We start from the raw sequence: 16,435 nt of genomic DNA, 5'->3' as shown, positions 1-16,435 counted from the left end.
GGTTGATCTAAAACATTCAAACCACTTTATTGAAATTACCTTCAATTAGATGAACCAAGCATTTTAAAAGTCTCCTTACTCAAAACTATTAAAAAGTGTCAGACTTTACTGAAAACAGGGTTTTTTTTGCCAGAAAACCAATTAAAATGCCAGGAAGAGTAAACATATTGCTAGCGATGGATTTTACAAAAGCTTGTTGATGGCTCCAAAAATCAAATTCAAGTAAATATAAGATGGGGAGATGTTAAATATGTTAAATATGATTTTAGAATCGGTTGTTTGGTGCATCACTAACTGCAGATCGGAGAAAGAAGGAGCATTTTTAAAGCCCCCTAATTAAAAACACTATTCCCCAGGATGATTTATGTAACCTTTTCCTTAATTTCTTTATATTTTGGATTCTGCTTCATTTTATGAAAGAAATCTAATCAAATTCAAGCATTTTTTAAATGTATTGAGGATTTCAGATATTTCTCCCCAAGCTTTATTCCTCCTGGATCAGCTCACATCTGGATTGTAATTACTTCTGTTTCGTTCCCCCTAAAATGTTCGTGTGAAAACTCTATAGTCATCGATTACTTTTAATTAAAACTGCCTTCCCTTCTGCATCCCATGTGTGCCTCAGTAAAATTTGATGTTTGACACTTTAAGGTCATTCATTACATCAATATGTGCGTATGGCATGTTCCACTAAGGTTGACCCATCATAGAAACCTTTAAAGTGCTTTCTTGTCCCTGTGATAACAGTGTGTGTAGCTCAGCTCTATAGAAGCTACAAACACATGACACAGTCACCTAAATAAAGAAAAATGTGTTAAACTCTAACCTATTTTCTGTTCTAATTAAACCTATGCTTGTAAGTTTGCAAGAAAGTCTCCTAGTATGTTCATTTAAAATGACAGTTTCTTAACAATTAAACAAAAGCTCTTTCTATAGCATAAGAACAATTGGGTTTATGTACCATTTTCCTACTAAAGACGGAGTGTCTAAGATGTACAGCATTTGGAGGAGAATCTTAGACAAATGTTGGGGTTATACAGGTGACACCAATAATAACACCACACATCTAAATCTCCTCCTTTCTAATTTTAACTCAGCCCTTTTTTGAATACTTTGACATTTATGTTTTTTTATTCAACTGATTGTAACCGGAAATCTTTAAAATAAATGAAACTTTTATTGCAGCTGTATCATTTCCATCCCCAATATTTGATTTCAACCCTTCATTTGAATGGGGTGTGCGTAAGACTGACATTACACTTTAATAAACATGAGACCAGGTCATGAGACAATTTTAATTGTGTGATTAATATTTCACCTTACCTCAAGTAAAGTTGAACAAGTAAGTCTACTTCTAAAGATGTCATCAATAGTTATTCTTCTGGGAGATTGCTTTAATAACAGTCATCAATGTTTCCCATTACCTCAATTAAAGATGAAAAATTAGAGTTAGCTGCAAAGATGTCATTAAGTGATTTTATGCTGTCAAATGGTTTAATAACAGAGTGACAGTGTAATGACGTGTTTACACACACATCTGAATAACTTCTTAAAGATTCAGGATTAGACCTTTCATGACTTTTTAATGATGGGTCATGATTTCTTGTTTAATTTTAAATTTTTATTACAAAGACATTTTAAATGGCAACTTTGCATTAAAGCATCCATGATTTACAGAATGATGCTTAATGACAACAATCATAAAGATTCCTTTATTTTCATGAAAGGCTTTATGTCATGTTTACGACAGCATAATGTCAGACTTATGTCAGACACCCATTCAAAGACATTTATTTAGTTGGGAAAAGAATTAATGGTACAAGGACATTTATGTATTTTTATATCATTTTAAGGATTATTGGAGTCTTTTGAATTGTTTCTTTATCTTTTATTCGTCAGATATATATATATATATATTTTTTTTTTCTTGTTGTTTATTTATGAATTGGATATTTCTGTTTCCCTGGTGGATGAATACGTCACACACAGGCCCAGTTTCTATTAGCCGCTCTTTAAAACTACAAAGATCAATCAATGAAGTGCTTAAAGCGACTGAATCTGGATAGACAAGGAGTCAAGTTTAGTGTATGTTGAAACCACACAGAGGGGAGGATGGGAGGCAAGGTCTATAAATTGCCTCTGTTATCCAGTCCACTCCCCCAGTCGCCATAATGTCTTGCCCAGCACCTCCTTAAGGTATATCCTGCTGTCATTTTAGAGTGTCAGTCTGAAGCAGGTGAAGATCTTAGTGTTCATCTTGGCTAAAACCCAGTGATGATGTTCTTGTCAGCTCACTGTGTACTTTTTTTTTTTTTCTCCATTGTTGTCAGATTCATTTATTGGATTACTGACTAATAAAACATGGAATGGATTTTTTCACCCCTCTTTTCTTTATGATCCGAATGGACATAAAAGCAGCCGCTGTGTCCCTTTAGAACTGAGCTGTTTACAGTAGGTTATTGAATAGATTTGTTTACTCCAGTATCGATTTCTTTGTTGTATGAGCTTGCTATTCATTTCAGTGTTTCCATAAATGTTCGTTTTTATGAGACTGATTCTGAGTTTTCATTCGTTCTGTGCACAGGATGTAACATTTGTTATTTGCATCTTTGATCGAGGAGAAAAGCAGAAAAAGATGTATACTGTCAGAAGAAAGACCTGACTGGCAAACTGAAACAAAAGCTCTAATAACATAAAATCTTCTTAAGCTCACTGTTGGTGTTACTAAGTATTTATATGTAAATTACCCTTATTATGTAAATACGCGTGGATGTTATGTTATTTTTACTTTTTTCTTATCTTATTTTGTTGTGACCGTCACTATGTGTAAAGCTGCTGCTACACTGCAATTTCCCAGCTTGGGATAAATAAAGTACATCTATCTATCTATCTATCTATCTATGAACAATCTGATGTACCTTCCAGGTGGCTTTTTGGGCATTATGCCTAGAACCTGCATTTTCTGACCTACCAGGTGGGTCTGGCCTAAAACACTGACTGAAGATGATGTGGAGGTATTCCATTACCATTATTATCTAAGCTGTGAAGCTGAGTGGCTGCTTTTCCTCCAGGCGATGGAAATCTTGTTAAATGACATGGCATCATGGACTCTTTAAAAAACCAGGACGTTTTTAATTGATATCTGGTCACCAAATCCTGTAAAAAGGTTTTTTTTTTTTTTGCCGAAATAGAAATAGAAAGGTAAAAAACAATTAAAGAAAACAACCACCCGATTGAATTGGATTAAAATGTCTTATTTCTGTGAAAGGGTGAAGTGCTGTAAGAAGCATTTTAGTAGCATTTTAAAACAAAACCTTCCTGTTTGTCATGTTTTATTCAGATGGAAAAATTCTCATTTCCTGCTGTCCCCCTGATATTTGGCTTCAGAAATACATTTTCTGATAACAGAGTACAAAACTGACTGCTTGTTAGCTGCCAACTTCCCAGCATCGAGTGTCCTTGAATGCCCCACCAAGGAGAGCTGGTAGGAACAACCAAAATGGCAGTTTGAAAAGCATACAATAACAGCAAAGTCCTGACTATTAAAGAGTGAGAATTAAAGCCTCACATGGGGTACATTTTTAAACAGGTTAATACAGAGAATATGAAGGAAATTACCTGAAGGAAAGAGGAAACTGTGGAGATAAGAACTACTACTTCTACATGGTTTGAGGTGCTGTAAAATGTCAAATTAGTGTCATGATTTCGTATTTAAATCCTCTCCCTTAGGGAGTTGGTAATGAGACAGATATTAACTGGTCATGGCGTCGGTGTGATTCCAGGGCCATCAGGGGACGGGGATTTGTAAATGAGCTTTGTGGAGCTAGGGCCTGGAAGAGTTAGATTGCTGCACCAGTGATGCTCCCTCGTGACAGCCGTTTGGCTTATGTCAGCACAATTTACAAAGCAACACAGCATGAACCACGCAGGGACTCGGGGACATGAGAACCAATACAAAACTTTCACACTTTTGGTTGGTTGTTTTTTTTTTTTCTTTAACAGATTTTGAATCAGTGTTTGGCCTCGCAGGCATTGCATCCTCTTCGCTTGTGATGTAAAAGGAAATAAATGGCAGACTGTTTTTGGGTGATGCGGCGTCTGAGCTCGCTGGGGTGCTGGCACCCCATGAACCTCGCCGTCTGCCTTCTGGATCTGAGGATGTAAGGAATCTCCAATGGGATTTTATCCCCTTGGGGCTAGGCTGCAATGTTCTTTCTTTAAAGACAGGTAGCAAACTTCTTAATGCTTTCTCTCTGTTTGTGTCTCGGCTCCATGTGATCCATTAGTAATCCATTTCTCCGGCTTTCAGCCAGGAAGCAGCCTGCATGGTTTATCTGTCAGCTTGTCAGCTCTGGGTTGAACACTGAAGTCTGGGATTGGACTGAAACTGTAGCTGGACAACTGTCTGATTTATACACACTACTGATGAATATTGTAATGTTCTCTGTATCAAAGACAAAAAGACAGAGAGCAGGGCTCCTGCGTGGAGTCTTTTGCTGTTGATTGTTTTTGGAAGGAAAATCTACTTGTCTTTAAATTACAGCAGCTTCTCATTTTGTTTGCTGCAATGCCTTAAAGCCAAGCAATTTAAATTGAAGTACCTGTTTAGCAATGAAACAAAGTTAATCTCTAGCAGTGCACAAATAAACCGACTGCTGATCGGAATTGACTCCTTTTGAACTTGTTTAGCTGATCAAATTCTACATCAGACTAAATTACTGATGTGTTAGAAGTGCTACCAGGTCCCAGTAAACTCAGCAATTTTTGTTGCTATACATAGAATTAAATAAGAACACTTTTTTATTTCTAGTGTCAAGTATCTAAAAAAACAACCCTGACAAAACAAATATAGAATAGAATAGAACAGAGAATAGAATAGAGAATTCCTTTGTTATACCACAATGGGGAAATTGTGGTCTTACACCAGCAAAAGCATTACAGTTAAAAATAAATAAATAAACAAATAAAATACTCTAATATACAGTGTTTTCACAAATATAAATACTTTGCAGTCATCAGAAGAAAAAATAGTCAATAAACAGCTGTGGAAATTTTTACAGAAATAGATATATGAAATTAGCAGCAAAGACCAGAGATGTGCAAAATGACAGAAGCTCATTTTTTGAATGACTAAGACAGAAACTGTGCAAAAATCAGCATGAATGTAACAACTTATTTAGGTAGTTGGGAGCAGGGATGGTTATAAAGTCCTACCACTGCTGGGACAAAGGATCTGTGATAACGCCTAGGGCATTAAGGGCGCAGCAGTCTTTTGCTGAAGGAGCTTTCCAGTTTAGCAACAGTTTCATGCATGGGGTGGGAACCATCCTCCCACAGAGATTTTGGATAATGAAATGCTTTCTATTGGCCAGCATCACACATATCCTTTTGAATATTGTCTCTAAATTTTGATGCCTTTATGAGAAAATAAATTATTGTGCTGACAGAGAACACATTGGACAACATTTTTAATTTTCTTTTTATATGTATTGGCCCAGGAACTACAGAGATATTACTGAACTCATAAATCTGAAAAATCATGCCTTATGACAGTTACTGTGTGTGTGCTGTGCAGTAAACAAGCGCAATGACAATTATGCTTAATGTTATACCATCTACAAGGCTATGGTGACCGTGGTAATTTCACATGGTGATAACGTCATTTTGTTAAAAGCTGTCATGCATAACCATCCTAATTTACGTTAACAAAAAAAAAGCACATTTTAGATAAAAAAAAAAAAAAAAAGCAATTTTTGCAATATTATTGTTTTAAAACAACGGCATGGAATTCAATTTACGTGTATTTATATTTACGTGTAACTAAGATATCCCATCGTATGGCCGGAAGCCATTTTCTTTTCACTGAATGAGTTCTGGGAAACCACTTCGTTCCAAGTCAGCTCTTGTCAACCCTCGGTCTGAAGGGATCAATTTTAGGGTTAAAGGGCACTTCCCCCTAGCTCTTAAAGGTATAGATTGGGTAGATCATCAAAATAAGTGGACTTGCTAATTGTCAATCATTCCTGTGATATGTTTATGATAGGCCGTCCTAGGTACTTGTCCCCATTTTTACTTACCAGTGGGATGACATGGTGTAAAAATTGCAAATTCTCTTTTGGAAAGTAAGCTTGTATGAGTGATGCAAACAGCAACTTCTAAACAGAGCCGGAACGTCTAATAAATGTGTGCGGGAGCATGCACGAGCCAATTACTCCGGGTGCACGCTCCTGCACGCATTTAATAGGCATTCCCTCTCAGGAGCAGGTACAGGGTTGTGCATGTGTATTTGTTCAAGTGGAAAGGGCATTTTATCTCCACTATACTTTTTCTTTTGTTTGAGTTTTTACTGCACTAGTGGCTCATTTTTTGGACACTAGGCCGACAGGAAGTAGGTATGAGAGAGGTGGGGGAGACATGCGGCAAAGCACCACAGATTGGATTAGAACCCGGGTAAGCCACATCGAGGACTAAGGCCTCAGATTCGGTGGCGCCAACCATTGCGCCACCAAGCCCCCTTCACTATACCTTTAAAATTATTGGGACACACTAATCTTACACATGAATGCGCAAGACCAAGTGCTAGGGCCTAAATTAAATAGAGATGAATAGTGATAGAGATGGGACAGGGCCTCATTTTAGTCTGTGACTATATTATATTTAAGACTTGATTTTGAACCTTTTTAAAATTGTGGCCCCTTGACAATCTTTTGCACAGCACAAATACATTTGTTGCTCCTACTACCTCTTTCTTAACATTTTCTCATCTCTACAGTAAGAACAGCGTTGTGGGGGGAAAGGAAGTCCAGACTAAAGTCTTATGTAAACAAAACTTCAAAAAGAGGCAAGTAACACAAATGTAGTTTAACAGCTGAAACTCTCCATTATACAAACTAAAACATATAAAGGTGCATTGACATGTACTGCTATATTTCGTTTGCTCCAGGATAAACATTTAATCATGAATGCTTATATATTTAATTCCACATAGACCTTTTCTACATAATACACTTAGAGCACCTGTTGCCATACGAGGCATATATAAGACTTTTATATTTTTGTGGCTCCAGACAGATTTATTTTTTGCTTTTTTGGTCCAATATGGCTCTTAGAGCAGTTTGGGTTGCTGACACTTGTACTAGGTGAAGTAAGACTTGGAAGCACCTGCTCAGTGATGGAAACCTGCTCAAAAAAGTTCTCTAAGCTTTTTTTCCTCTAGCTAATCTTACTGCCACATGGCTGACACTCTCAAACCCAGGCCCTTCCTCTCTTAAACAGCTCCCCTACTGACCATTTCCAAGCTCAACTTATTGGTGAACAAAGTTTCATAAAGTATTAGACGCCAAGATCGGTTCTAAGATCGGTTCGTTCTGGTTGAAAAGAGTTTAGGGTTAATATTTGCTTGGATTTGCAAGGAGGGTTTTTTCTTATTTAATTTCTTTCAATGTTTTATTTTAGTTTTCCATCATTACAGTTATTTTGTCTTCCTAAAATGGTAAGGACCTCATACCTCAAGTTTGTTTGAGTGTTTTTGTAGAGATTTGACATAAAATAATAGTCCTGTTTCTAAATGTTTTAATCTGCTATAAAGGAAGAGTATTTCTGTATTTCTTCTTTAAAGGCATCTCTGATTATTACAGATTAATTCATCTGATTTATCTTGTCATGAATAGCAGATTTAATTGTATTAACAGGACTTTTACCTAAATAAATAAAGGTTCTAATAATAGTTAAAATAACTTATGAGGGAAGTAAATTTTGCAGCAGCAGTAAGACCACTTTAATGATGCTCTTTCTCCGTTTATCCGTAGGATAATGATGCAAATCCGATTGCTGATGGGCAAATCTGGGTTTATTTTGTTTATCTAAATATATTCAAGAAGCTCTGAAATGAACAGATAATGAAGTTTAACACATAAACACCAAGGTGTACTTTGCAGGCGAAAATTGCTTTAAGCAAGCGTCACTTTAGTTCAGTGAAAATATGAAGAGCGTTGCCTCTAAAGCTTGCAGACGGTTTAATGATGGCTGCTGCGGATATCAAAAGGAGATTTGTCTTAATTTATTGGCCTTGGCTTTGTGAGAAGATTACTTCCTGACAAGATTGGAATAGTTATTATGAGGCGTGTGCTGAGATGACTTATCCTCGTTGCATCTCCTGGGAAGATATAAGGAAAAAACGCTCTAATGGTGTTATAATAGTTTTTCTGTGCTTGTCTATACATCGTGACTGATGATACTAGCCTGGACTTCTAGGTTCGGCGGGTAACAGAATATTCCTTTTACTCAAATATAAAGTTTTCTAAGCAACACAAGCTAGTACTAAAGTATGTTGTTCAATATTATGATTATAAGAATCAGCTTTTTTTCAAATATTACTCTTTAATTGTTTGGATTTGAGATAAACTTGATAGAAAAGCCAAAGAATCAAAAGAAAATACATAAAAACATACTATAAAGATAAATGTTATAACATGAAAAAGAAAATAGCTTGGATAAAATACCCTATTATGATAATAGTAAAAATAATATTATTATTAAAAGTTTGTTTTCATACACAGTACATTTAAAAAAAAAATGGTTATAAAAACAAGCAAAACCAATCTGTCTATTTTTTTTTCCTCTCTAGTTTCTGTGGGGATTTTTTTAGGGGAAAAGGTTCAATTTCTGAGAGACGTTGACATCAGAACATGAACAGAAAATAAGATTTAATTTACATTATCTCTAGCATTTTGTCCATGTTTTGAAAGCTAACATGCAGACCATAAGTTTTATATAAGAACAATCAATAATGGGTTCCGACGCGGGTTCAAATCTGACCTGTGATCCTTTGTCTCTTCACCTCTCTTGTACCGTCTTTCCTGTCAGCCCACTGTACAAAATACGAGCCACTAGTTCTGTAAAATCCTCAAAAAAAAAAAAGGAAGAGCAATAATTTTTATTGTTTTTTTTTAATAATTTCTTATCTAACTCATCCTTTTTGTCTCTGTTAAAGTGACTCCTTTGGAAAAGAACAACCCTACCTAAACAGTTTCAAGCTGAAAATGTTAATTGAGGCATCAATGTCCCAAATCATCGATGTTACTGAAGCATGAATGACTGATATACATGAAAATCTCATTTCCCCATTATCATCATCTCATTTTCTCAAAATAATTAGCAGTTAAATTATTTATACTAGAAACAGATGTTCTCCGCTTCTTTAGAATTTTTGTTGGGATTTAAAGTATTTTTCTTCTTGATTTTTTTTAAGGCATTTCTTTGAAACCCTAAAATAAATTAATATTAAACCCTAAACTACTATCATTTATGGCAGGGGTCTTCAACATTTTACAGGCCAAGGCCAAGGCACTAAACTGATGGTGAGATGGAGCAGGGACCCCCTAATTATATATACTGAATGAAATTATGTTATATCAAACTGGTCCCATAGTCACTCTATTACAGATGGAGTAATATAACGGAAGTAATTTGGCCCTGAGATTATTAAAGTATTTCTGATTTTGATTCCTGGTTGATGGGACACGTGTTGTGAATGAAATGGTGCCCAGCTTGAAAGAGCTCCTGTGTGTCTCTGAATGTGTGCATTGATGACTGAAAGACATCTTCTGCCTCCATTTATCAGTTTACTATAGTGTGTTGAATTCATGTTAATGTTTAGTTAAAGACATTTGAATTAGTGGAAAAAATTGCAGGGGGGAATAAAAAAAAAAAAAGTCTAATCAACCAAAACTTAACTCATGACTCCCATGCATTACCTCCACTGACCCCCCTGTTGAAGACATCCGATTTATGGTGTAAAATCAAAAGCTATTTATTTTAACGGGATATCTAGAGAAATGTTTGTCATGTTTTATTTGTGGTTTTGGACCTTAGAGGATGCCGTAGCTAACAGCCAAATTCACAGAAGTCCTTGAAAACAGAGAATACAGCCAGTTAATCAGGCTGAACAGATGTGGCCTCCCGCTAACACACCTCAACACAGCTGCAAACTTCTGATGTCAAATCAGCCCCTCACCTGTCGGGACTCCATGCTGAAGCTCTAATGGCTGAATAAACAGTTTAGCACTGATTGTTCCCTCAGTGGCATCTCAAACAGAGGTGTTGAATTACCTCTGTTCACCCTCCATCACCCCGCTCCTCTCCTGCTGCATTTCTATCATCCTCCTCATTAGCTTAAGCCCTTTAATCATATTGGCCCTATGATAATGGAGAGGTATTGTTAAGAGGACTCCTTGAGAAGGGGAGAGCTAATCTTGGCCTTGCTCCCCCCCCATTATGACCCACTAATAGTCATGCCAAGCTGCAGAATTTGCAGACGCTTAATCCTGAGGGGAGGTTGTTGTTTGCGTGTATTTGCTGGGAAGTGCACGGTGTAATGGTTTTGGGTGGGGCAGCTTCTGCCTGAATGGGAAAAGCTTGGTGGGCTGTTGAGGCAGACAGTGTCTCGTCAGAGGAGCAGCAGCTGGCAGGCGTCAGGTTGCTCAGAGAGGCTCCCTCATGATGATGTTTGACCATCCGCTGGGGACCCCGCTTGGTCTTCACAGGAAACCTTCCAGGGTGGAGACAGCCAAGAAGTTCTGGAGGGTGAGTTTGATTTTTTTGGGGCGATTGGGAAAGTTTTAGAGAACTGGATTCTTAGTGTAGCCAAACAAGGAGTAGAAAAGCTTTGGGAACATGCATGCTTCAACTTAATCATATTCTCTTTCATTTGAGAGCTGGAGAATTCAATCAACGCAAATTAAAATTACATATCCCCCTGTTGCTTGGTTAAAAAAAACATCATCTTATCTCTTTCTTTCAATCCGATTAAGACTCTAGCATACTAACTTTGTGTGTCTTAAAAGTGTAACTTAGATAAAACCCACAGGAAAAAGTCAGCCTCAAAGTTTGCTGGTTTCTTTAGCCGTGATCCCTCTCAGATGTAATGAAACTCTGTGATACGTTTCCTAAAAACCCTAAAGAAAGGCTGTTTGAAGCACAGAAGAAGCCAGTCAATATTGTATTACCCTGCTGACGATGGCTTTAAAAGGGTACAGATAGACTCTATCTGCTCAGAGTCAAGTGCTGACTACAGAGGGTTTGGCTTGCTTTAAAATCTGGAGTTAATTCAGAAGTGCATCTTGATCCTCACCGTGCTCAGGTTGCTCTTTGCTTTCTTTTCCTTCAGCCCACATCAGTGGTGCTGTCTTTAGATAGCCCAGAGCTTTCCCTTCACTTTAATCTCCATCACTTGTCGTGTGCAGTGGCTAAACTCTCCCCATTTCACACTGTCGACCTTTACTCTCTGCTATTTGATTTGCACTTTGCAGCGTTGCACCTCGCTTGACTCGCACTCGGTTAAGTGTCAATCTGGACAGGCATCTGTGAAAAAGACTCAACACTCCTGCTCAGACCTCTTTTCTGGCTTTTAGTTGTTTTTGGTGGACAATTCTGGGACATCAGGGTGTGATGAAGCCTTTGGTTTATTTCTTTGTGCCAATAAATCTCTGATAGTTCTCTATTTGTCAGAATGAAATTGGTTCAGATGTTTTCTATAAAACGTCAGTTTTCTTGAGGCTTTTTTTTATATATATATAGGGAAAAAAAACCACTAAAGCTGAATGAAAGCTGTGTGAGAGGTTGTGGTTGAACCGTTTTTTGTTTTGCTCACAAACTAATTTTAAAAATATGATTGTGGCATTCTGCATTAATCTTCAACAAAAGGCTTGAGCCGTTGGAAACCCAGGGAAATAAACTGACCAAGGACATGTTTTTAAAATACATTTTTATTTCTAAATCAGTTTAATTCCAAACATTCCCTAATATTTAGATTTGGAATGCCTCTACATGATTTGTGTGTAGAGGTTGTGGTGATCATGAAAGAAAATTTTTGTACTTTTATAAATGTATCTTTCTGTATTTTAGAAATTTCCAATAAGATCTACATAAAATATAATTCTTATATTAAGAAGTATCAGCATCACTATACATTTTAGGGGTTTCATTTATCAAGGATTGCATGGGATCCATACTAATGCCCACAAGGCAAAAACAGAGTATACCAAGAAACAAAACAGATTTATTAAACTGTACCGACGCATGAAACCAAGCAATTTTTCCTGATAGATCACAGCTGTACCTTAAAGTTTGTATAAAACGCTCCTCCTCATGCTCTATCCCCCACATTACATCATAAATGGTCCATGCTAAGCACCATATAAATGTTATTGTTTATATAAATGAGCTAGCTGATCATTGTTATTTAATTATTAAAAATGAGAACCGCAAACAACAGAGAGGAAAATGAGGATTTTAAACAAGATGTTTGTGTGAGAGGTGGAGAGTCAGATGAATGTGTTTGTTAGCCAAAATAAATTAAAGGAAGTAATATCAATGACACCTTTTGATGTGGACAATTATATTAACAAAAATATCACAGTGAGTTATAAGCTTTGCGGTTATTGCTCACTGTGATAATGTAGAATGTAGAATTCTGGCTGGCTTGCCGAATATTGAAGCAATTGTACTGCCTTATGTAGTCCTATTTGTGACCTTATGCTCAGTTGGAAACACAGACAATGCAGCATGTGGACAGGGTGTCTACATGCTGGAAGTCACCTACGAATCTTGGCAAAAACAGGGTTCTTAGTGGCTGACTCGCATGCAATCAGGTCATAAACTAAGAGATTTCCAGGAAGTTTTCGACAGAGCGTGCAGTCGTGCGCGTACAACTACATAGTGCGACGTGGAAACTATAAAAGCAGCCTGAGATGAAATGTGAGTTGGGGGAAAACTGAGATGTCTGACAATATAGCACTGAACTTATGTGGTGTTGGAGACAGCAGTAGGAATTCAGAATTTTAATAAATGTTTCCCCCCTCCGGAGGATAAAATGAAGTGAATTTATATTCAGCTGTCCTTCTTTCTGTCAGAAGAGAATTCTACCAATGAGCTTCCACAATATCTCAGATTTATGGATAAATTTACAGAATTATTTTGCTCATCTTTGTTTTCTTGTGAAGAGTCAATTATTTGTTGATTTTAATACTAATTTCCGCTGATAAGAGACGACAGGAACCACTGAATGGTTAACAGCTTTAATTAAGAAAGAAAAAGAAAATAGATGAACAGGGGAAGCCACACACCTCTATAAGGTTTAATATCTGCAAAATTGGTCATGTTCATGACATGTCTACAATATATTACTACAATATATTACCTCCCCAGTTACGTTTTAGGGCTGTTTGTGAGTGTTTGTCTGACTGTGTACAGGGTAACTTGAACAGTTATGGATGGATTTTGAGGACATTTTTATCAGAAGTTTCCCCCATTCCAAAGAACAAAGAACAATCCATTAAACTTTGGTCATGATCCAAATCATAATCTGGATATAATAATTATTTTAACAATTCTTTAACATTATGAGATAGTGATATTTGGCGGAACATGTAGTTCCTCACTAAACCAGAGGGTGGCAGCAATGAGTATTGACAGCCTCAGCGTCGTACAGGTATTTCTCTGAAGACAAAAACACAGGAAAATGGAACGTTGTTAGTTTATTAGTAGGATCAACTGAAAACTTATAAATGGATTTTATAGACTTTAATAACAGGAAGTGTGGCTAATGCCAGAGAAAAAATCATATAAATTTGGTAATGATCCAGATCATGTGACAGTTTTTAGCCAGGGGTGATCCTAAATTTGGCACTATGGGCGAACTATCCCCCTGCCCCTGATAACTGGTCAGGAAACATTGATACTCCTTGAACATCCAATTACACTCAATTCTCCCATTTGAAAAAGAGGGAGTGTTGGCCAAGTGGTTAGAGCAGTGTATTTGTGCTCTGAGAAGGTTACAAGTACACGGTTCGATCCCCACAGCCTCCACTCTGGGTCCCTGAACAAGACCCTTAACCCCTGATTGCTCCCCAAGTGCCCCACAGTGGCAGCCCACTGATTCCCAAGGGGATTTGTTAAGATGCAGAAGTGAATTTCTCAATTGTGAGATCAATAAACTTTAATTATTATTATTATTATTATTATTATTATTATTATTATTATTATTATTATGATTATTATTATTATTATTATTATTATTATTATTATTATTATTAAAAGTCCCTGATATAGTTAAATCATCCATTACCCACAGGTAGTTCAATGGTTTTTAAATGTTTACAGCAATTCTTGTGACTAACTCTCGCTCTGTTACATTCATTTGTTGACCTGTCATATGACGACTCATTTGTCATATGATCACAGATAAGGGGAATGTAATGATGAGGAATCATTAAAGTATGTTCAGACTTTGATTTTAAATTTCAGATGGCTTTTTTATTATGTGTGACTGGACCTGTCAGTGCCAGCAAATATCACACAGCTGTTTTTGATCTGATAACGTGGATCTATGATTGTGATTTTGTATGAAGTGAATTGAAATGTCTGAGAGAAATTATGATGCAATGTGGGTCCAGTTCCCCTTAGTAGCGTTGCCAGTTTCCCCCGGCACATTTCCTCACCAACTTTGTTTTTGATAAATCACAATCTCTGAGTGGATAGTCGCAAGTGCAAGTTTCAGCCCCATTTTTGTGTCTATAAAAGCTTGATAAACAGTCATGTTGATTTTTCATGCCGTTTTCCTTTTCAGTTTCGTCAGAAAAAAGGTTACTAATTAGGCAACATGACATACTGTATCACTTTCACTTTTTTGGTTTTCCATGTTTATCATATATTGTTTCGTTTGCTCGCCTCTAAACCAGCATGGGTTAAATGAACCATTGATTCTGAACCTTTTGTATTGGGTCATCCATAGATGTAGCTGCTCTGAAGATGTCTGAACTTTTTGTCCTGCACTGGGCTGCATATAGCACACAGCTAAGGTTGTGTTTAGGTGTCCCATTTTTTCATATAAACCAGTTTCTGTCTCAGAGTGGTCTTCGGTTGAAAATGCACTGACAAATACCTCACATACAGAAGGACAATGTTTTTTCGTCTTCTTCTCTCTTCAGCAGACTTAGTCAGACATTTTCCTGCTGCATTTTGCGTTTGGCCACCATAACAGATTACAAAGCTGCGATTGGTCAAGAATCTCTGAAAGTCCACAGGATTTATTTTACTTCATGGAGCATTAAAGTTAATTCTTCAAAATTGGAACTCTCTTCTTTTCTTTGAGAATAAATAAAAATCACAATTTTATGCAGTAGATGGTACTGACTTTTCTCCTTTTCATGTTCTGAAAGGAAAGAAAGTCAAACTTACGGCTCCCCTGAGTAGCTCCAGTTCTAAAGAAGATTTTTCAGGGGACGGAAAACTGCTGCAGTTTGAAATATTGTTTAATTTAATAAATTCTTACACTTCTGGTTGTTTTGAACCAGAGCAGTAATGTTCAAACATTTTACATGTTGGACAGGTTCGTTAAGTTAAATTAATGTGTGGTGAGGTGGCCATTCTGAATCCATGCTGCTGTTTAAAAAGAAAAACAAAAACTCTAAAGTTTCAAAAGCAGGATTTTTTTCCCCTGCCACTGAGCAGCTGTGGTTTTAAGTCCCTTCAAAGAAATCAAAGAAAGGATGCTAACATTTTGACAGAAATCCACACAAAACAGTCATTGTTAAATTATTAACATGACAACAATTCAGTATTATTATATATTTTTTTTGTTGCATTTTCCTAAATTCTATGCTTCGTTTGATGTTCTTTGTCCCCTTGAATATAAACTTTCAAATAAAGTTCTGCAGAACACTGACAAAAAATATTCTCATGGGAAGTTTGGAGAGAAAAGAAATCTAAACCTGAAGTAAGTAGAAACTCATTAAATTCCTATTGGGACCAAATTCCAGGGATCCTTTTGGACTTCAGGTGGGGTTTTCTGGGACCAATTGTAAAAATGCTAGTGCCCCTATTGGGTGGTATTAAGGTTGCCACCTTTCATTAATAAAAACAAAAAGCAAAACCTTATTACACTCAAGTGCTGTATGCACATTATGCAATTAGTGCATAGATGACTAATTAACCCTGTAATGCCAAATGTATCGTATTTGATACATACGGTTTCTGAAATGTTTTGCGTCTGACACCTTTTGCATAATTTAATGGTAAAAACTTTGCTCAAAATCCNATAATCTTGACTTATCGCATAGTAATGAATTATTTATATCAAAAATGTATTTCTGTTTTTTCTTTTTACATATTTTGTTAAAAGGGCAAATAAGGAATTCAAACCAAAAAAAAAGTTATTTTCTGTTCTGTTTTATTCTTGGATCGGGCTTTAAAGGGTTAATGTAATCTATCACATGGCACCATCACATAAAGTTTGTCAGTTCGTGTAAATTGTGTAATTAAAGGTTAAAGTTCAGGTTTTGTGAAACGTTCACCGAACTGAGATGCAACAGTGTTACTACTGTCACTAAGCCACTTGCTATGAGAAATGGACGATAACGTACTGGAGAAACAGTAG

The 16,435-nt window shown here is 36.6% G+C and overlaps 1 protein-coding gene across 4 annotated transcripts in view; it reads left to right on the top strand.

Annotated features, from left to right (window-relative positions):
* The window catches only part of dpp6 (dipeptidyl-peptidase 6), a 329,860-nt gene that overhangs the window by 89,841 nt on the left and 223,584 nt on the right, over positions 1-16,435 (top strand). Inside the window, exon 1 of one of the 4 annotated variants that reach the window (XM_015370173.1) lies at positions 10,448-10,584. The exons of the other annotated variants lie outside the window; for them this stretch is intronic. Coding sequence (XP_015225659.1) covers positions 10,498-10,584 — 87 coding nt within the window. The 5' untranslated portion in view covers positions 10,448-10,497. Of the gene's footprint in view, positions 1-10,447; positions 10,585-16,435 lie in introns of those variants that run through there. 4 annotated transcript variants of the gene reach the window in all.

This window comes from Cyprinodon variegatus, unplaced genomic scaffold (assembly GCF_000732505.1).
Source record: "Cyprinodon variegatus isolate N-32 unplaced genomic scaffold, C_variegatus-1.0 Scaffold42, whole genome shotgun sequence".
Classification (NCBI taxonomy): Eukaryota; Metazoa; Chordata; class Actinopteri; order Cyprinodontiformes; family Cyprinodontidae; genus Cyprinodon; species Cyprinodon variegatus.
Note: the sequence above shows the minus strand (reverse complement) of the source record. Positions and strands in the feature narration are given on the sequence as shown.